We start from the raw sequence: 22,658 nt of genomic DNA, 5'->3' as shown, positions 1-22,658 counted from the left end.
GCTCACCAATCAGCCTGCCTAGCTCCTTTTCCCTCAATAAACATTAGCATTCAGTTGAGGTCATTAGCAGCTGCTATTGCTTCTCACCATTGTACAGCACCTACGGGCTTCCCTCGTGGTCAGATTTCAGCAATAAACATTAGTTTCCAGCATTTACAGGTCTTGTACCTGGGCCTACATCTGTGTTTTATATTTGCTTCACTTTCTTTCACTCATATCACCCTGCCATGTTTAAATGTTTTAATATGCATTGATGGTATCAACAAGTGTGTCAAAGGCCCTACTACCTAGTCCCCCAAGCACCGCGAGTTTCACTTGAAGCTAAGCCACAAGGGGGAAGATGAGTGTAAGCCCAACGGGGCGTGCTGTGACAGACTCGACCACGTGTCCAAGAGATATATATATATATATATAGGGAGAGAGAGAGAGAGAGAGAGAGAGAGAGATGTATATATATGTATATATATGTATGTATATGTATGTATGTATGTATGTATGTATGTATGTATGTATGTATATATATATATATATATATATATATATATATATATATATATATATATAGATATCTATCTATCTATATATATATATATATATATATATATATATAGATAGATAGATATCTATATATATATATATATATATATATATATATATATATATATATATATATATATATATACATATACATATATCTATCTATAAAAGATATATATATATATATATAGAGAGAGAGAGAGAGGAGATAGAAGGAAATAGGGATGTTGCACAATACACCACATTGAGCGGGGAACATGTCCCGTGGAATTTATTCAGGAACAATCCACGGGGACGCTGGCCAGGATCAATACAATCAACGAATACAAAACAAACAGATATGCCGATGTAGGGTATCCAAGTCGATGTCGATTGCGAGGCACGAGATCTCTGATGCCGAGCACACCACGAGGATAATCCACAAGTATCTCTCACTTGGCTAGTACCAAATCTAATATCCAAATCCAAATCCAATGAATCCAAGTTCAGATCCAAATCCAAGTCTGGATCCTAGTCCAAATTCCATGTTCATGTCCAAATTCTCCATGACTATGCTCCATGTCCAAGCTCTATGTTCCATTTCCAAGCTCTATGTCCAAGTTCCCATGAGTAATCTCCACAACTCCTACAACCTTGTCGATGAAGAAAACCATGGAAAAGCTCTTTCTGGCAAGAAAACTGATATAAAACCTGTTTTAATGGTTTTTGGACAATAAAACCCTCCAAAGAGTAGTTTTTTGGTTTTTGGAGCAATTTTAGGGTTTCTGAAATTTCTGTCCGTACAACTCCGTACACGCGTCCATATCGCCCATGCATATGCCCATACAAGTCTATGGCTGACCATACATCTGAAAAGCAAGTTGGAGAAGGTGTTGATGGTGAAGAAGAAGCTCTCCATGATCATAATGATGCCCACACACACTCCACGATCTCCTTCACTCTTCAATGATCTTGTTCATGGTACTACAAGAGAAGTCCAATCCTTTTTATACTTGTAAAAGACCCTGCTTTTTGCCAAAAAGCCTTCATGCTTTTGCTTTGCCTTTTTATGCTTTGCTTTTCTCTTTTTGCCTTTGCTTTTGCTCTTTTTTTTACTTTTATTAATAAAATATTACTCAACTTTTGATGCTTTTCTTTTCTAGCTTTAAGGCCTTGCTTTTTGGTCTTAGAGCTACTTTTTGAGAAAGCACCTTTTAGCTTTTTGGTCTGGCTTAGTCTCCTCTTTCTAATGGTGTCCTTGGCTCACGGTCAACCATGTTTGACTTTTTGCTTTTTCTTGCTTTTTAACCAAGAATGGTGCTTTTTCTTAATCAATCCTTATGGATCCTATCCCCATGTCTTCTTCCACTTGTTTGGTGTCCGAGCATGGATTTCATCATGTGAAATAGAGCTAGGAGGGCCAAATAGTTACATTTCCTCCCTCTTACATCGCAGTTGTCCTCAACTGCAGACCGCAAGTGTTCCAAGCACATCCATGTGTTCCATGTATATCCATGTGTTCCAAGTACATGAAGTACTTCCATATGTTTGAAGGTACTAGCCCCATTTGGTGAGCTTGGGCATCTGGTCTTTCCCTATATCTGTGGTGTCATCTGCTCATCTGGCAACATCTCAATGCCTTTTCTTTGACCGATGTCCTTGTTCTTGATGGTACATAGGCGCTAGGTGAGGTGAAAGAAAGATATTAAACTATACTCCTACCGAAAATCAAGGCACACGGTGAAGACACAAGCCGACCCGATGCACGATGAAGTAAGGGAGGGAGAGGCTAATGGAGCAAGTGCACGGTGCTACCACTAGTCCCGGGTAAGGACAGAATACAAAATTAGGGGAGGGTAGGAGAGGGAGGGAGGGCTGGAAAAAAAAAACGCAACAAGGTACTGCTGTAGGAGAAACGCTATCCAGGAGGCAAAAAAAAAACAGACAACCCTGCATCAGTGCAAAAAAACGTTGATTCGTGCTTGACGCAAATCTCCAAATGCAGCCACCAAGGGAGCAGAGGATATAAAAAACACAAGCTTAAAACTCTTCTTGTTGCTCTGTGGAAGCACAAGATCTATGATACCATGTGAGTATATGTGAATATGAAGTGGAAGCAAGTAGAGATCAAACAATAGAGAGTAGACAGAAAAGAGAGATCCAACACTTGAGCTAGAAACTGAAATGTAGTGAATGAATTATGAATGAACAATGTCCATGCTTATATACATATCTGTAGAGCCGATCGGCCTGTAGGACTGGAGGACAATGTCCACAACTGATCAAAATGCCTAAAATAGCCAAAGAAATATGGGAAAAATCCCTAAAAATATCTGGATAAAAAGGGGAAATAAAATGGGATAAAATGGAGATTAACTGCTGGAGATGACATGTCCAACATTTATGTACTGTATAATATACTGAACATACAGCTCTCCTCTCTCTCTATCTTTGTTGGTTATTTACATCACGGTTCCTGTTCCATTGCTTAGGGCTGAAAGAAGACACACAAAGCTTCCGCGCATGTGACAGCCGAATCCCGAATTTCCAGGCAATAGGAAGGTTCCCAGGCAGTACGTTTGTAGATCAAGCTAGGTAATTCCAGGTAGGTCTGGACAGCAAAAGGGGTTGTGTTTCCACACGTGTCAAGGCCCCAAAAGTCAGGCAGCAGGTCATCCAGTTCGGTCAGCCCAACCGCTTGCCAACCAGCTACATGGGGCCACCTAATTCCTCTAAATAGGACCTCCATGCTTCCTCATTTCTCCTTTCTCAGGTATTGGACCACTCAGCACAATCAGTAATCAAGGCTTCAAGAGCAGGAATAAGCCCAGGTGAAGTCCAGAACCACAAGGGAATCCACATTAAAGCCTTTCAAAGCTTGAAGGCCATTAGCCCTAACACAACCAGCAGCCTCGCATATGCAATTGCCAACCACCACCTCAGGATTCAACCAGACAAAGGTCTGGACACTCAGGTAAGGTAACATCACTTTGTATTTAGTTTAATCAGTAAATACAAGCAAATACACCGCTTGCAGTAGGGGCCCTTAAATGGGTGGATTGGGGCCTGGTTCAGCCGTTTCAACCACGTTTTCCAGACAACAATTGATGTTTCTCCTCTGGACCCCCCATTTCAGCTCATGTTAAGGTGTTCCAATCTCAATCACATTTCTCCTCCGCTCTTGAGCATTATACGTGCAAGCATAGAGAGAGAGAGAGAGAGAGAGAGAGAGAGAATCAGGTGAAAGTGCTCAGAGTCGCTCACATATTCCTTCACATTTTCAGCAAACTTTACATTCCATGATTGTTACACACTGGGATGGCTGAATGGATGGCACAAGAAGTCAGCAAGCACTTTGGGAAAACGAAGGGCAGGTCATAAAGGGATGAAGCACAAAGGGCTCGTCACAGGCATATTGTCCTTATTTAGTTGGTCCAGAGGTGGTGCACTCAAACATGTAGCCCAAGAGTACAAGATACATTGGCTAAGGAGGTTGTCGTGGCTAGCCAGGGTCAGACCATGGTGTTTATATTTGGCTTCCTAACAAGGAAGCAAAGACTCCTTGCTTAGAAGGACAACCTACTGCTTGTGGCTGAAGCGATTATCTTCAGAGAAAGAAAAGTCTCTATAATGCTACTGAAATTTGTTTAAAAATTTAAGAAAAAGTGATCATAAAACACTAAAAACTACCTTTACAATTTGTGGTAAAGTCGAAAGCTCCACTGTAGGCAACTCTAAGACTTCATTGCTGACTCCATCTGAAAAAAAAAAAAAAAAATCATCTTTTGTTGTAAAGCACCCACTAACCCAGATAATCCTGCCTTTCAACAATGAAGGTACTAACCATTGCCTTGTGATGTGCCTAAATGTTCCAAGACCTCATTTGCAGATCTAGGACCAACATCCAAAGCTGCAAGATAAGAAGAAATCAATGATGGATATTTCCATCACCAACCCGAAAAAAATTGCTTTTTTGGCAGGAAGGGAAGAGGAGGGAGGGGGGGCACAAGGTTGAGGTACAAACAAAGCACAGCCTTTTCACCGCCTTTTCACCCAACATGTTAGCACCACCTGAAGCATAGCCAAACGCATCTGAGGTCGGGTAAAGAATAGTCCCTGCCTGTCCCACGAGCAGGCAGTTGGTGGACCGCCGGTAAGATTGCCCGTCTATCTTTGACAGGTGGCCAAGATGGGGCCCTAAGACTCTTCTGTACCCACAGGAGGGCAGTTGGACAAGTAAGAATCGTCGTCCATCCTTGACAGGCAGCCAAGATGAGAACCTGCTGACAGGGGGGACTGTTCTATACCCAGCCTCAAGACCAACTTGCCACAAAGAATCATCATCATGGGCAATGATTACACACCCAAGCACAAACCAATTAAACAATGGAGATGAAACCTATCCAAAATTAAAGTTCAGGCTGCAAAGTTTTGACTCCCACCTCCTACAGCCGGAAAATGAATGGACCTTCGCACATCACAGATTTGATCCCTACAAAAAAACAAAAAGGGTTATTCTCAGCAAAATATTACCTATTGGTGTGCAGATCATTCGAAAGTAAAACCTATTTTGAAAGCGAATAGTTAAAGATGACACTTTAAGTGCTTTTATACAAGCCAAACTAGATAAACATCACTCACTGCAGCTCATAAAAGCAGGCGCTAATTTACCACCCATAGTGCACATAATAATAATATTAAAGTATTACTTTATAGAAATGTAGGAAAGATACCAAATATAAGAGCAACACATCGTCTCCTGAAAACTTAAAGCCAAATTTGTTGCAACCTCTGGATCTCTCCAAGATATGATTGTGTCTGCAAAAATTCATAAAACCTTGATCTTAAAACATGACTGCTCACAAGTCACACACCCTAGACCTCTAGACCACCGCTAGATGAGGTGCTCCCCCATAATGCTAAGGAGATATATACCACAACTACAAACAGGCATGCAGACTTGCACATTAAAATGAATAAAGGGCTGTAAATATATCTGCTGGGCTGAAAATGAGGGCACTCTCCTATGTCTATGCATTGCTCCTCTAGTTTTCTTATTTTTTTTCCCAGAAAAAGATCCTTCTATTAGTTAACAGAGAACAGCCACGAAGGGCTAAATACACCACAAAGGGCAAGATACAAACTCACCTCCATGGGCGGGGTGAGGATCACGAAATCAAGGGGGTGGAGAAAGATGCTCCTCTGGCTGGCCGCTCTAGGAGGAGAAGGCTATTTCATACAAGGGGAGTGGGGAGGAAATAACCACACACATGGTCTGTAGTGCCAAGTACCACCTCAATCTGTGAGAAAAGGGCCAAGCTGCCAAAGCCTCAAGAAGGCTTCCTGCCACTTCCACATGCGGTCAAAGCCACCCAACAAATTCCCCCGTTGGCCGTAGAGGGTATGAATGATATCAAGCCAAATGCTCCTGATGGACTCCGCAGGTGGAGTGTGGGTGCCTTCGATGGCTTTGTTGCAGTGTTGCTACAGATCTCCCATCTCTGGGTCCAATGATCAGTAGATGGGGCTGGGACTGATACTGCCAAAATGCGAAGGTGAGAGTGAGAGATCTGAAGGGCTAGCCCCCCACCTTCCTCCTCAAACGCCAAGACAAGATCAGCCTCAGTGGCCCAAGCGACAGTGCCCCATGAAATGATGCGGGTCAAGGTCCTGTCCATCATGAAAATGCGGAGAAACCGCTGCCAAACTTGCTGAGCCTTCGAGCAATCCCAAAGACAACGACGCTAAGACTCCTAAGGGTGGCCGCACCTCGAACAAGCAGCTGGTCGACCGCCAATGGCCAGCCACGTGCCGACTGCCAAACTCCTATGTGCCAGCAGGCAAAGAAGAGGGTAATCTTTCGAGGCCAAAAACTGTCCCATAGCCTCTTCCAAAAATCTGAGAGAAAATGCCATGAGAGCAAGGTCACCACGAAACGTTTCACTATTGAAACGAAACAATGCTGGAACGATTTATTTTGGAACAAAACGTTTCAACACCAAGTAGGTGGACAATGAAACGTTGGACCGAAACAATCATATACATAAAATGTGAAGGTACTGGTCAATAGTTATAAGATGATATTAGCATATTTATCATCGATAAACAAACAAGACATACAAAAGAGAAGAGAGAGAAACAAATAGGATGAAAGAAGGAAAGAGAAAGAACTATAAAAGCTAAAAAGCAAACAAAATCACAACATTTTTCCCCACATGAAACGATATGGTTTCAATGTGCACATGAAACGTTTCAACACTGAAACGTGAAGCGAGTTTCAAAGCCACTGAAACGAGTTTCATGGTGACCATCCATGAGAGGCCCTGTGACTTGTGACTGCTAGTGTGTTGCTGCTCTGCCAGGGTGCCCTCGACCTCCGGCATATGAATCTTGCGGCCTAGCCATGCAGTCTATGCGAAGAACTGGGTACCCAGTGTCTCCTCCCGGTCAACAAGATCACGCCAAGTCCACTCCCCCGGGTCCCACTGGAGGCGGGTGAGGGGCCGGCTCTCCCAAATCCATAACTGGCGGGGGCTCAATGTGCCACTCATGTGCCTGAAATCCGATCACCCTCACCCTCTGTAAGATGCAGCCACTGAAGTCATCCAGAGGGGACTCTAATCTCTCTGATCTACGACTACGTTCCACGTTCCATCCCTCATCTGTTTGCCACATAAGGAAGTTGCAGCCGTTGGATTTTTTGAGCGCACTGCCTCTGTTGATCTCCATGGTACTGCAAAGCCTTCAATTTAATGCAGGAAGCTTGATTTTAAAAAAGCCCTAAATTTCTGCAATTGCAGAAGCTTCAATTTGGCAATTTTCACCAAATTTTTGAGAAGCCTCAAATTCATGCTGCTGGTGTGGCAGCGCGCTAGTGGACGGCAAAGAGCTGGCAGTGCATGAGGCTGTGGTGGGAGTTGTAGACATGCGATTGTGGCGCAGGGCGGCAGAGGCAATGTTGCACACAGCACGCTGCAGGGCAGGGCTGCTGTGACTCGAACTGCTGGGCAGCTAACGCGACGATGGTGCAGCATGGGTGGACAGCAGAGATGGGCGAGCTCACCGGGAGCATGGAGCTACAGGCGACAGGTGGGCCAAGATGCACAGTGCAGGTGATGGGGGATAGGCGGAGCAGATGAATGTGCTGCAGAGGGAGTAGCCTGACCAAGCTCTAATACCATGTTGGATTGCATGGTACCAGAACAGCTGACTATAATCCCTGCTTCTCGAACCGGCAAGGCCTTTAGAGGACTATGGATTGAGCGACATGCGCATCATATATCTAGTTTTAATTAAAAGCAACAATCATGTCTCAATGATGTGGAAGTAATTGGGTCCTTGAAGGTGACCCTTTTTCTAAATCACACTGAAAACTAGAGAAATTTCTACCTTCAATAGGTTCTCCATTAATGAAATGCTCAAACTTCCTGGTATTCAACACTTAACTTTTTTCTCGATATGCCATCAAACCATTCAAAAAAGCACAACACATGCCATGCACATAATTCTACGTAGTTTCCACTACCATACCTTCTGCCCTGCGATAAATATCCTCCGCTGAAATGCGGTGCACCAATAATGTTGCATTGTCCTCTTCATCAATAACTACAAGGCCCACTGCCTCTGATCGCTGTATGCATCCAAAAAAAAAACCAATAAGCATTAATGCTGGCACCATTAACCTTTGAGATTGCACATTCTACTGAGAATGTAAACAGTCAATTACCTCTAGATATTCCACAGAGACGTGACCAGTGCCTTTGTCATCCCAATTTCCTTCATCATTTAACCTGTAAACCTTAGCGCGCTGCACAAGTTCAAAATCACATCACTCAAGCGTGCTTGTCCTGTGCATGCACATAAATCTTAATGCCAAAATTACCCTTAACACAGACGATTTATTAAAAGAGTACTTGAAGGTTTCTCCTTTCCAAGAACTTGAAGGCCTTGAAGAAACAAAGCTGGTCTTGAACCAAAAATACAAAGAGAATGTTTGAAAGTTTCCACTTTTAAGGAGCATGGAGCAACAAAGACAGTACTTCGCTGGTCCAAACATAAAATTCAATCCCACAAGTAGTCAAGACCAAGCACCTCAAGGGTTGGGCACACTGTTCTACTTCACATCTACGGGCCTAACTACCCACAGAAAAATGCAAGTCAGGGTTCTGCTTGAAAGCAGCAAACCATGGCTTTCTAAAATTGAAGAAGACTCCAGGCCAAAAGCATGGTAAGCTTCATTAAGAAGGCTAACATCTCCCAGGAACCAAAAATCAGTACTGAAAAAGAGAAAAAGACAGGCAAGAAAGGCCATTTGATTCCAACCAGCCCTCTTCTTTTCTTTTCCCACTACGATAAAAAGGGGGTGCAAATGTGCTTCAAGCTCATACAAATATCCTCTACCCTCGGGCCTCTACCAAGTAGAACACTTATATAAAGCTTTACAAGTGTCTCTCATTAAATTGGCCTTAGTTGCCCTCATCCTTAAGCCTCCAGTAGTCAAGATGTGCTGATAAAAACTTTCGACTAAAACTTGTGTGTCACAACACTCAGCTACCATCTTTCAACTGGAAATGTCTCAATGTTAAAGGTAGGACTTCCTTATCAATTAGTTTGGGCAACCGATTGGTTCATCCAATATGTTAAAAACTTACGGAATGTCTAGTTGGTAAATAGAGAGGAGGGAAGTTATCAATAAACTTAAAAAGATGCGGGACTCAAAGACAAGGTCTTCGACCAAAACAATTAATATGGAGCACATCAATCATCATCCCAAAGGCAATAAATGCACATCCCTAGCCTGATACAGGTTGACAGGACTAGCCTAGGGCTAGTTAACCTTAGGGCTGGGTTAAGGCATCTAAAGGGGAGACCTAGTGGCTACTAGAGGCATTAAACTAAATAAAACAAATGGTTATTGGATGACAATATAAGTCAGTCTTAAGGCTCAATCATGGGGATCGATCATTCCATCCAATTATGGGGATTGATAATTCCATCCTTAGCCCAGTAGAGACTACTGCGATGACATTCTCAGTCTATGTCCTGTGGTTTGGGATGTCAGGGCTTAAGTTCTGTCTAGACGCCCCTATATCTCCAGCTCAGGGCTCAGCCTGAGGGGCTCTAAGTTCAGGCAGTGAGCTAGATCCCAGCTTCTTTTGTTTTCCTTGGTTTGAAAGCTAACCTCAGGTGGTTCAGCTGGGCATAGTGACCTCAAAATTGAAAAGAATTTGAGGGTAACTTGAACAATGCTTGCCCGCCTCACACTTCCTAGCCTGGAGCTACGCATTTATTGGTTTGCTTGCTTACCAATCCTTGCTTTGGCAATACTCCAAACAATCATAAATGGCATAATTTTCTTGATGTGCCTTATTCCTAAGAAACTAGAACTGCTTGCAAAATGTGGCCTGTGATAATTCAAGATTCAATATCAAAGGCAAAATAAAACTCTCTCAAATGCTTTTGTTACCTGTTCAAATGTCACCTCATCAAGTTTGAGGAATCTTGGTCATAAAATCCACCAATAACAAAGTTATGAACCTCCTTTATCATAATTAAGCAACCAAACAGATGATAGCCCCTTTCTATTCATGCCCCTGCTACTAGGTTTCCTTTCCTTGAAAAGATCCTCGATTACTCTTCTAGCCAATAATCACTCCTAGCATGGTGTAATGCATGGTGGTTTGTGCAAAACACAAACCCGCGTGTGGATCACTAATAGGCAGAATAGTTGAGCTCAGCTTTTTACTCTCACAAAGGCCATCCCAGGTTGCAAGATATTCATGCCAAAGCCATTGGGGTCATGTGAATCTTTCATCACTGGTATGATTGGGGAGCAACAGAGGAAAAAAACATAATTTGCCTATGGACAAAGGATCCAGATAATCATTCCTCCTGACAAATCTCATAAACTTTGAGGGATAAGAAATAAAGGGAAAAATGCAACGGGAACAGAGATGCAGAAAAGGGGAGGGGGGATTTTGTGTGCACATTTTTGCAGTAAATGGGACCCCAAAGTGGCTGAATGCATAGTTGGACCACCCATGCTGCCACTTCCAGTTGAAGCACATGTGCTGCTGCTGCTGTTGCCTTCAATGCTGCTTTACATCTGCCATGCTCTTGGTTAGTTGCCAACATTATGTGTATACTATAAACACAACCCAGCTGGCTAATCCACTCCCGACAAGCTTTGCTCAAGTACTTGGATTTATCAGACCACCTCTACAGCTTAATACAACATTATGTGTAGTATAAACACAACCCAGCTGGCTAATCCACTCCCGACAAGCTTTGCTCAAGTACAACTTTGATTTATCAGACCACCTCTAAAGCTTAATGCAAATACCCCAAGCTAGTGCAACTTGAGGGTGAGTTCAGTATCTCTGTCTTGAAAGATTTTCTATTTTTTTTCCAATTTGGGGGCATAAGTTGTAAATAGGAACCCAAGATGGCTGATGCCTACTTGAGCCATCCCTGTTGCCAGCTGCTTCCAGGCAAACCACGTGTGCTGCTGCTGGTTGCAAAGATTGCTTTACATCTCCCATTCTCATATTTGATCATCAACAGTATGCAAAATGCAATGGTACTGGCATAGTTTTTCCATACGGCAAACGCATACGGGTATGGAAGTATGGAAAAAGTACGGTTCACACCCCCAAGAAATTCCATACGTTGGATACCATACGGCACCCTAAATTTAAGGAAAAACATGCTACATAATACATATTACACAAAAAACCAAATAAACTTGAAACTGCAAAGATTTTGGGATTAGAAAAAACATAAATGATGTAGAGCCAAAATCCAAACTCCGGAGTCCGGACTTTATATTACTGTAACTTGTTTACATCATACATGTATGATCAATGATGTATCATGTATCATGTAACATGTTACATAAGTAGGTACTAGAGACTAGGTAGTGTGGAGTGGGAAAATGCCAAAACCTGTCACATGTAGGCTGTGCCATGTGGACAAACATGAGGAGGTCCAAGCCTCAAGAAACTAAATAAAACATGAGTGGAAGTGAGCAAAAAGATGGATAATGGAGAGCTCACCGCACAGTGGGCAAGCCGCAAAACCTGTAGACTGACTCCTAAGCAGTGAGGAAAAACAAAACATAAGTAGAGAGTGGAAGAATACTAAGTAACCCTAAGGCTTAAGCCTCATCAAAGCTCCCCTCATCCTCAGCATAATCAATGGGCTCCTCATTCTCATTTGCAAACTCCTCATCATCATCATCATCATCATCATCATCAAACTCATAAGCCTCGGTAGCAACTGAGCATGATGTCCCAACATGGCTAGAGGATGGCTGGCCATCTATAGAGGGTGGAGCAATCGAAAGAGGCTCCAAAGCCTCATCGTCCTCTGCAATAGCCTCTTGCAAATCTTGCAAGGCAATCAAGCGCTCCTCATCTTTTTCTTTGTTAAGCATATCCAATGTGATCTCCATTCTCTCATAGCCTCGTTCTTTGATCTTGGAGATGAGCCTCAAGTTTGTGTGTATGAAAACAAGCTTCTTTGTATGAGAAGGAAGAAGCCTGTTTCTTCTCTTAGTATGAATGTGAGAAAATGTGCTCCAATTTCTTTCACATGGGGAGGCACATGTGCCTTGAGAAAGCACCCTAAGTGCAAGATCTTGTAATTTGGGTGTACAAGCCCCAAATGTCTCCCACCATCACACCCTCTTGCATTCTTTTCTCATCTTTTGCAATGGGACGAGCAAATGTGCCGCTTTCTCGCTTATACTTGTCCAGCTCATCAATGAGATCTCCTTGCAAGGCCAGATCACCCTTAGTGTATTTTTCCAACAATGTCATCCATCCATCATGCACCTCTGAGTCACTATCTTGCTCTTTTCCTTTCCATACAGGGTGCAAGATATAGCCCACAACATGCAATGGTGTGTGCATCATTCCCCATCTACCAATGCATAGATCTTTGATCTCTTTTATCTTATTGGCCTCAATGCCTTGCATGTTTTGCACTTGCTCTACCATACGATCTATAAGCTCATACATGAGACCCATGGTGGCTCCTTCCCTGTCAGCCAAGCAGAGAATCTTCAAAATGGGAGCACATATCTTGACAATGGTTCTTGCCTCTTGCCAAAAAGATGCAGAGAACACAATGTCTAATACCTCAATTGCTTGAGGGGTCTTTGATGCCTTCATTTTTACAAATTTATCATCAATCATCAGCTTGCGCACACCCTGCATACATCTCTCATCCAAGAGAGTAACCAGCATAATAAAAAAGTAGGCAAACCGAGTTGCAGAAGGCTTCACCAAGTCCTTCTTGCTGAGTTTTCTAAACAATGCCAACACTGTGGACTTCCTTGTGACAAATGTGATAACTTGAGTTGCTTGGTTTAGCACTTTTGCAACCCAAGAAATTTTGCCAATGTCCTCAAACAAGAGGTCGATTTCAAAAATACAGTGCCATGAATGGAGCATACAAGAAAATTTATGATAGACCTGCGCCTAGTGTCTGACCATCCATCAGAAACAATGGTGCATCCATATTTTTTCCATTTCTCACGCACACCCATGATCTCATGATCAATGCATTTGACCTCATCCACTAACTCAGTGGTGCGCAAGCAATGGTAAGATGGAGGCACATAAGAAGGACCAGCATGTCCAATTGCCTTCACCATCCTCCAAAAAGTAAGAACTCCTCACTTTCCAATGGGGAATGCCCTCTGCATAAAAGAATCTGCGCACTGCAATGGTTGCTTGCTTTCGTACTTGTACATTCCATGCATTTGCCAACTCCCCCCTCCCTTTAGACATCTTTCTCTTCTTACATGATGACCCAACATTTACACTACCGCTAACTTGTGCACTTCCCTGTGTGCCCATTGATGCAGACCCTGCACCCTGAGATACATCTCCACCCATATTATCCACCAAAGCATCCACAAAAGCCTCTCTGCCATGAACACCGCTACGACTGTCTGCATGCAACCTCCTGCAAACATCTTTAACCTCTTCTGTTACATTTGTGCAAGGTCCCACACCATGGCCAACCAAGCCCAAAATGTGTGCCCGAATGCGTAGCGGACCTCCATCCCATTGATGAGGGCAATACTTGCATTTACAGGTGAATTGCCCTTTCCCAAGGGCCTTTACTTGGATCACATATTGCCACTCCGGACGCTTGGATCGACCCATCTGTAAAAAGGGTGATTTAGACAGAACTTCGTTAGAGGTTGACGAGGCTGACATTGGGCACAAAATTCACGTTTGAACAAACTTGACTCTTGAACTTTGAACTTTGAAGTATGAACTTTGAAGAGGGCTCAGAGCCTCAAAGGGAAGGCACACAATGCACAGTGCACACTTGTAACTTGTAAGTTGTAAACTTGTAACTTTGCAAGTGTGCACATCCCAATGGCCCAGCAGCACTGCTCGCAGAGTCGCTACTCGCAGCTCGCAATCTCACGAGAGGGGAAAGGGGGAGCGAAGGACCAAGGTAGAAAAAAGGCACAGGTTGCCAGGCTGTAGTATGTACTATGTAGTATACTGTACATAGTACATACATGATACTACAGTCACCAGTGTATCAGACTATCAGGATTCAGTATGTAGTATGTACTGTGCAGTGTGTACACAGTACACTATACAATGTACTACATAGATGATAGTAGATAGTGATAGAATCATAGAACTTAGAAGGTTCAAGCCTCAAGGGGGCGCAGGCGGCAGATACTATCATACTAGAAGTCTAGAAGGGGGCGCAGATATAAGGCAAAAAATGCATAAACTTGAAAGTTGAGACTCACGGGTGACGGGTCCTGACTCGTGAGTCGTGTCTTGAGAGTCGAGACTTGGAAAGTTGAACGTTGGCCCTTGGGTACAGGCGACAGCAACCGGGCGGCGGGTGCAGGGCCACAGGCTGCCTGAGGCGACAGGCCACGGTCCACGACTCACAATAGTCCACCATCGGGTACACGCAACAGCAGCCGCGCAGGCGTCAAATCATTGTCGGCGCCGGGCGGAACAAAAACCCAAAAAGACCCAACATTTAGCGCACCGTGCGGTATATCCAAACGTACGTGTACAGACGCGGACGTGGGCAGGAGTATGGAATGTGAAACGGACGCGTTGGAAAAAAACTATGGGTACTGGTTAATCTACTCACAATGAGCCTTGGACCTCTAAAGCTTAATGCAAATACCCCAAGCAATGCAAAAGATCATAACCATGATGTTAAGTCCAATATCTCTGTCTTTACTTCTTTTTTTTGGGGGGGGGGGGGAGGCGTGTGTTTTTTGCAAATAGGACTCCACAACGGCTGATGCCTTCCATGCTGCAAGCCAATACCTAATTCCACGTGTGCTGCTGCTGGCTGCAAAGATTGATGTACATTTGCCATGTTTGGCTCCTACCTTAAATGTCCAACTTACCAACATGTCTACACGTAACACCACTGGTAGAACTTTTTCTACCAGCTCACCTCAGGAGCTCAACACAGAACCAAAGCTAGTGCAGTGTGCACAAGATCATGACCTTGAGGTTAAATTCAATCTCTCTGTCTTTAAAGAAAGCTGAGAGAAGGGAGAAGGGAGAAGGGAGGGGGTGGACCCCAAGATTGCTAACGCCTAGTTGGGCCACTCAAGACTTAAACCCAGGCAAACCACATGATTGCTTTACATCCACCATGCTCCTGTTTGGCTCCTACCATCCATGCCCAACTTACCAACATAATAATTTATGCATAAATGTGATGCCACTGGCAAATCTACTCCCAGAAATCTTTGCTGAAGTACAGCTATGGTTTACCGGCTCACCTCCAATCTCAAACAATACCCAAGCTAGTACACATGATTATAAACTTGAGGTTGAGTTCAATATCTTTGTCTTGAAAGATATTAGACGTGGCATTGCAACCTCTTGATGACGTGTGGCAAAAGTACCACATCATTGGCATATAAATGAGCCGTAAGTGCATGTCTGCATGTAAACCAAAGAGACAAGGAGAGAGTGCGCACATAAGTCTAGAGGAAACCATTCTCAGGATAAAAATTATTGCAACCAAGTAGCCTCGTTGCTGATAAGAGTGATCCCACTGCTAACAGTATCCTGAAGCATGGCCTGACTTGTGGGCTTCATCTGTAGACTGTAGGATGGTAACACCAAGAGGATCCTAGAAAGGTGCTGGCTTTGCCACCCATGAAAGAATCTGTCATCCTGTAATCCATCTAGAAGCTACAACCTTGCTTTTAGTAGTTCTTGAGAGCCAGCAAGATGGCCACCACCGGCAGTTGGGAAGCTGAACTCTAAACATTTGTCACGTCACCTTTCCTCCAGACAAACAATCTGCACTTCATTTCAGAGACTGTACTGCTGCTGAGAATGACCAACTCAGTAAAACAAACAAGTTCTGCTACCATTACAATCGGTTTTGGTGTGTACACAGCTTGATTGTTCCAATTATTCACTTCGAACTCTTATCACATGAACTCGAAGCCGTCTGTATACTTCTCAGCCATGAGCTTGCAGCTTACAAGCTACTTGTTAATCATCAAAAACAGACAATTACATGTGCAGGAAAAAACGCACTATGCCAACGCAATCAGAGGTAGCCTCGTCTTTCCTTCTAGCGATTCTTTGCTATGTCGATGACATGATGCGATAAGGCAGCAAAGATGCACAACAAGTTCCTCGATGAGAACATGACCGAATTGAGGGTAGCGATGGCAGTGCAAAAGGCATGGGTTGGGGAGGCAAACCTGTACAAAACGGTGGAAATCCATGGTGCCGGGGCGAATCGCGGGTTCATAAAAAGATCATCACTTTCTCCTTCGCGAAATTTGGCCTTCTAGGGTTCCACTGAGATGGCGTGATCGAGAAGCTGCAGAACCGCGCGCAGACGAGCAGAATTCAGTCCCTCGCCGGGCTCGGGCCCCGGTTCCGCTGCAGCGACGGCGAGAGCAGAGCAGACCACGGCCTTAACAGTATCGAGTTGCACAGAAAGCAGACACCCTAAAACACTATGACGAGGGTAGAAATCTCTGCAAAAACACAGAGATGAAGGTAGAAACCTAGAAAAACACAGTGATGAGGTCATAAAACACGAACACAGAATGATCAACGCAGAAACCCTAAAAACGCCGTGGCAGAGCTGCAGAGCTAGGAAAGAAGGGATTCGTAGAACAAAAAACCCTACAAAAAAGAAGCAGACTGTGTTCACAGAGAGAGAGAGAGAGAGAGAGAGAGAGAGAGAGAATGTGTGAAACCCTATGGCTTAGGAAGAGAAAAGAAACAATGCTGACACATAACAGTACGTTTTCATCACCAAGCAAAAAATTTGCTCCTCTAGGCTCTTGCCCTGCTTGAGAATTTATTATGTCCAAAAGCCAATCCTTTTTTATGTATGAAGGGAAAACTCAAGAGTTGCTCCCTCCCCAAGAATCTTTCCCAGAGGAACCAACTTTAACCCACTCAACGTCTGCTTTGTTTGCTAGGCTTTCCCCTTTTGGACCAATCCTTGGGTGACATCAAGAGGCCTCTGATCGTGATGACATACATCCACACAACCATTAAGAGCAGCTATAATCATGCTTATCATGCCAAGCTCTGGTTGGTCAGTCACACGTGCAAGCCAATCTTCCCTACTGTCTTCACATCACTTACTTTCGTGCTCGAAGAATATCCCCGGAAGCCATCTCTGCCGACTATGTTCTGCTATAAAATTGCTAAGGGCCCAACTCCGAAAATCAAGTACTGTGTCCCGTGCCTCCCCTCCGTTGAGGCACTTTCTTTCTTACTAGCAAGCATCTCAAGAAGAATTAGAGAAAGTTAATAATCTTGGGCAACAATAAAAGGAGCCACTATGTGCACCACCATAAGTAAAATGTAATAGACCCCTATATACTAGGCCACGACTTTGTATGCCCTCCAACATTCTACTCTCAATATTGCATGGTTTAAATTTTTTATTTCTAAAAACTGCTTCAAAGCCATAGCTTCTTGCCTACCATGGGAGAAGGATGTGCTCCCCCCCCCCCTTCCTAAAATCCCAAAAATGACCCCACGTGAATCTCTAGCTTATATGGTTTTGACAATAAAAGTAAAACTAAAACTTATATGGTTTTGACAATAAAAGTAAAACTAAAACTTACCTCTCTCTCTCTCTCTCTCTCTCTCTCAATTAAAGGTGGAGCAATCTCATAAAAATATTAGCCCTTCAATGATATGTAACAAAGTTCTTTTGTTTTATCTTTCTTACAACACTCCTTTTATTTAGCATTGCACACTGATAAGTTCTCAAGGATTGTACGTTGATATTTCCACTTATCATTACATTGTATGTCTGAAAGTTTTTAATTGCACTTTAAAGAGCCTTTGGTCAATGCCAATACTTCCACAAAAAATAACACCTAGACACAAACTCAATCTTACTAAAATTTGCTAAATTAATATATGTTTAATTAAAAAGTGGGGCTTGTAAGCTTTAGAAGGCTCTTTGTTTTTAAATCTTTCACACCCATTAATATCATTATAGGCCACCCATTGATACAAAGTAAACCATCTTACAACAACATCAAGTCTAAGGAACTTGATTAAAGCTCCTGAAAGGTGTTTATGCTTTTTTTTCCTTCTAAGACCTTACGTTTCTCTAAAGTTCAAGGAATTGGAATTTTCAGATCCCTAGTGCTATAATTAGTCAAGGCTTCCAAATTATCAAAAGGGCTCAAAAAGAGGCAAGCTGTGTATGTCGTTAAAATAAATCCAGTAGACATAAAATACAAGGCTAAAGAACCAGAGTGGTTAAGTGAGTATGCAGATGTGTTTTCTAAAGAGCTGTTTGAGATGCCTACGTCTCGTGAATTAGATCATGAGATCGAATTAACCCCCGGCCAGCGGCTCAGCGTGCATACAAAATGCCAGTCCCCGAAGCCATAAAACTTAAGAAGCAGTTAAGAGCAGGGATTTGTCAGACCCAATGTCTTACGTTGGGGTGCGCCCATTCTCTTTCAAAAGAAGAAAGATGGAACATTAAGACTCTGTATTGACTATAGAGGATTTAATCAATTAAGACTCTGTATTGACATTTTTGGATGTCAGAGGCTTTTAGTTAAATGTTTTTTTTTTGTTTATAATCATTAGAGGCATGCTAGATGAGGTGTTCATGTCAATATCTTACCATGTTGCCATGTTTATCTTTGCCATTTTCCAATATCCTCTCAATACTAGCCAGTAATTCTTTGAATTTTCCTAATATCCTCTTGACACTACCAGTAATTCTTTGAATTTTCCTAATATCCTCTTGACACTACCAGTAATTCTTTGAATTCTTCTAACATGACCATACTACATTTACCAGCACCTTAGTTTTATCTTCCTAGATGTTATTTGATTTTGTATACTTTCTCAAGCTCTTAATTTTGTCTTCCTACGTGTTATTTGACTTTGTCTACTCTCCCAAGTTCTATGTTCCCTTAAAACAATACTCTATCCTCACCTAGTCACGGTCTCTTTTTTATTAAAATTTTGCTATTAAAACATGAGAAAACTAGAGGGAGGAAGCTTTGAAAGAGTTTTTTTTTTCTTCCTTACACACCCATTGATGGCGTGGTGAATGGAAGCAAACCATCTTAAGTGTTGAGCTCATTGAAGCAAACCTAGTACATTTCAACACTAAGATAGCAACTCAATCACACATAGCCAAAAATAAAAATAAAACAACAAGCAAGCTTGACATCAAACGGACCATTAAGGGACTTACCTTAGTACCAATCGTTCAACCTCCTAGTGGCAAAAGCTACATATACTTGCATATCCACCCCGATGTTTAACCATCGTAGTTGTCAATCCATCAGATATGGAGCAATGTTATGTGGATGTGCTACTGCTAGCCTCACATGCTCTTAGCCATAAAGAAGAGTATGAGAAGCACTCTACCACATAAGCATGCAAGTAATCCCTTTCACAACATATACACATCCGCAAATAGTACACAAGAGAGTCTCACAACAACATGGGAGAGAAAGAAGATACACTCCACTTTGGATAATGGAACATGTCCTTTCTTATTAGCAAATGTGTATTATATACACGACCACCTTTTTATCCAAAACTATGTGTCTTGTGTGCCCATGGTCAAAACTAGTATATATAAGGTGGATTTGGCTCATAGCTTTGTGCATTAGAACCTAGATATCCATTGTCTCTTATCATTAAGCACTTAGTGAATGGAAAAATACAAATCACATCTACAAAAATATGGTCATGACACCAAAGATTAAGTAATGTAAACCATAGCAATTGATATACTCCCCTTCCTAGCTCATATTCAGTTCTTGGAATCATTTAGTAGCTAGAGTTAGGCGTAGAGTTTTAAGGATGATGACTCTATGTGGGTCACGCTTGAAGTAGGATGGGTGCTCAAAAGTGTGTGTCGCACATCTCTTCACAATGCCCAGTGAGAAACCTTAACTTGTCATGGTACACAAGAGGACTTGTGATGGATATTGTATTTAGGTCAAAGACCATGCAATTTGGTGCCAACTTCCTTGTAAGAGTATTGAAACTATTTGGAGAGCAGGGATTAGCTTGAAGAACCTAATAGTAGCTATTGGATCTTGTAAAAGCTTGAAGTCTTTGATGAAGTTCAATATCCACTCAATCATTTTGTGCTCTTATGTTTCCTACAGGTTTAAGATGTATCAAAAGTTAAATGCCACACTAGGTTCCTTCACGGAGCTCCTCAATTGTTTTCCAACCCCAATGTCTTAGAATGAGCATGTAGGTGAGCGTGATACACATGTAGCATCGAGCATTGCAATATGTTTAGTTAGCCTCAGTTGAAATATTTATTCTTTTATTCAACTAAAGATAGCCTCCCCTTGTCTCTTATGGGTGGTGTCGATGGTACCAATGTGAGAAGAACTTGATGATTGCTTTTTTTACCATGTGCACTTCTAGCACTTTGGAGCACAGATTTGGTCTAGCTACCCTATCTTCGAACGTCTTCCATGTTTAGGGGATTGTACCACTCTATGTCTACACCCTTTAGAGGGTTGATTTTATCATCTTCGTCATTCAGTGTGCAGGAACTATTGGATGCTTTGCATGTCCACGCATGGCACAGTTGTGGACACATGGGCAGCTGTGGGATGTGGTGCTCATTCTTCTTCCTCCACCCTATTTACCAATATGGGAATCATGGTAAAGAGCTTCACGAACTTGACTCCAATCCATCTCCTCATAGCTTTCACATTTCCAACAACCTCATCAATGCATGTGGGCTCTACGACCTGCACAACCTTTGCCATGTATGCATAGTGATGTGCAACATAACCATCATCGATAAACCTCTGCACAAGATTCTTACTTCTCCCAGATCTTCGCAGCTTTGCATTCATGGCTTCCATAGCCTTCTTTACACCAGGTGTTCTCATAGTTGGTATCCCAAGCTCCTCATCAAGGCTCATCTCTGAGCCACTAGATTCTCCATCAACATGAGAATGCCCTGTAGAAATGTCAGGCATACTAAGGGGCTCAACCACTTTCTCTTTGCCTTTATGTGATGTACTAATCACATTTGCAGGACTGGTATTATGATGCAGCCTGCCACTCCATGGTCTATCAACTGAACCACTAGATGAGGACTCTCCTGGTCCACTCAAAGACTGTGATTGTTGCTGACTTGCATTTTGTGCAACCACATTTCCACTCACATCAGCCCCAACAACAGCTTCTTTTTCAGTAGCATACCAGCTGCTCATCTCATCAAAAACAACATCCCTGCTTACCCTCAACTCACGTGTAGCAGGGTTATAACACCTGTATCCCTTTCGCTCAAGGGAATATCCAATAAACACACATTTTTCAGCTTTTAGATCCAGCTTTGTTCTCGGCTCATCTGGCACATGCACATATGCATTTCATCCAAAGACTTTCATATGAGATAAATCAGGTTTTCTGCCAGTAAACCTCTCCTCTGGAGTTACATCATGTATGGCTGCAGTTGGAGTCCTGTTCATGATGTAAACTGCTGTAGAAACAGCCTCAGCCCAATAGCTATGCAGCATGTATGGCTGCAGTTGGAGTCCTGTTCATGATGTAAACTGCTGTAGAAACAGCCTCAGCCCAATAGCTATGCAGCATGTATGGCTGCAGTTGGAGTCCTGTTCATGATGTAAACTGCTGTAGAAACTCAGCCCAATAGCTATTCAGCATATTCTTCTCTTCCATCAATGCTCGTGCAATCTCAGCAATGTGCCTGTTTTTTCGCTCAGCAACTCCATTTTGCTGCGGAGTGTATCTGCATGTAAAGTGTCTCCGAATTCCATTCTTCTTCAAAAATTCAGAGAACTCATTGGAGAAGTACTCTCCCCCTCCATCTGACCTTAGGCACTTTACATATTTCCCTGTTTGCTTTTCAACCATAACTCTGAAATTCTGAAAGTGAGTGAACACCTCACCCTTCTCCTTCATGAAGTATACCCACACTTTCCTTGTGTGGTCATCTCAATAAATGTCACATAATACCTGTAGCCTCCCATAGACATGGTCTTCGTAGGAACCCATACATTTGAATGCACAACATCTAGTGCATTTCTACTCACATTTATGTTATGTGGAAATACATGATTTGTTTGCTTGGCATGCTTCACATATTCTCTACATACCTTCAACTTTAAATTTTGGAAGCCCTGTCACAATTCCTTTAGTCTGCATAGACTTCATTCTCTGCACATTCACATGTCCAATTCTTTTATGCCAAATGTCTGTGTCTGAACCATTTGCAAACATCGCAGCACTCACTTCAGGCATGTTTACATTCAATGTAAACATTCTGCCCACTCTGTTGCCTTTTGCAACCAACCTGCACTTGTCTTTAAAGTCTTCAACATAACAACCATTAGGATTAAACCAAACCTACAAACCCTGCTCAATCATCTGGCCAACTAAAACCAGATTCTTTGTTATGTTCGGAACATGAAGTACATCTGCAAGGTACTTCACTTTGCCATCCTACATAGACAATGGCACATCTCCAACATGGGCAATTGGATGAGCAGTGTTATCCCCTGTTTCCACAAAACCTGGTCTTTCATCTCCTTGAACCACTCCCCATGACTTGTCATGTGTTCGAAGCACCTGAATCGACGTACCATACATCATCTT

The 22,658-nt window shown here is 42.7% G+C and overlaps 1 protein-coding gene and 1 pseudogene across 1 annotated transcript in view; both read right to left on the bottom strand.

Annotated features, from left to right (window-relative positions):
• LOC147614203 (binding protein) overlaps positions 1-16,973 on the bottom strand; it is a 51,081-nt gene extending 34,108 nt beyond the window's left edge. The window contains exons 1-7 of the mRNA XM_086780742.1: positions 16,253-16,973; positions 8,243-8,323; positions 8,047-8,146; positions 5,250-5,334; positions 4,959-5,008; positions 4,361-4,426; positions 4,207-4,274 (exon numbers count right to left, since the gene is read on the bottom strand). Of these exons, the coding sequence (XP_086636868.1) occupies positions 4,207-4,274; positions 4,361-4,426; positions 4,959-5,008; positions 5,250-5,334; positions 8,047-8,146; positions 8,243-8,323; positions 16,253-16,276 (474 nt within the window). The 5' untranslated portion in view covers positions 16,277-16,973. The remainder of the gene's footprint in view (positions 1-4,206; positions 4,275-4,360; positions 4,427-4,958; positions 5,009-5,249; positions 5,335-8,046; positions 8,147-8,242; positions 8,324-16,252) is intronic.
• LOC147614204 (uncharacterized) lies at positions 11,540-13,792 on the bottom strand (annotated as a pseudogene).
• Positions 16,974-22,658: the final 5,685 nt, after the last annotated feature.

Source organism: Cibotium barometz, chromosome 42 (assembly GCF_041138505.1).
Source record: "Cibotium barometz isolate CiBa-2024 chromosome 42, ASM4113850v1, whole genome shotgun sequence".
NCBI lineage: Eukaryota > Viridiplantae > Streptophyta > Polypodiopsida > Cyatheales > Cibotiaceae > Cibotium > Cibotium barometz.
This window is presented reverse-complemented; position numbering and strand designations above follow the sequence as displayed.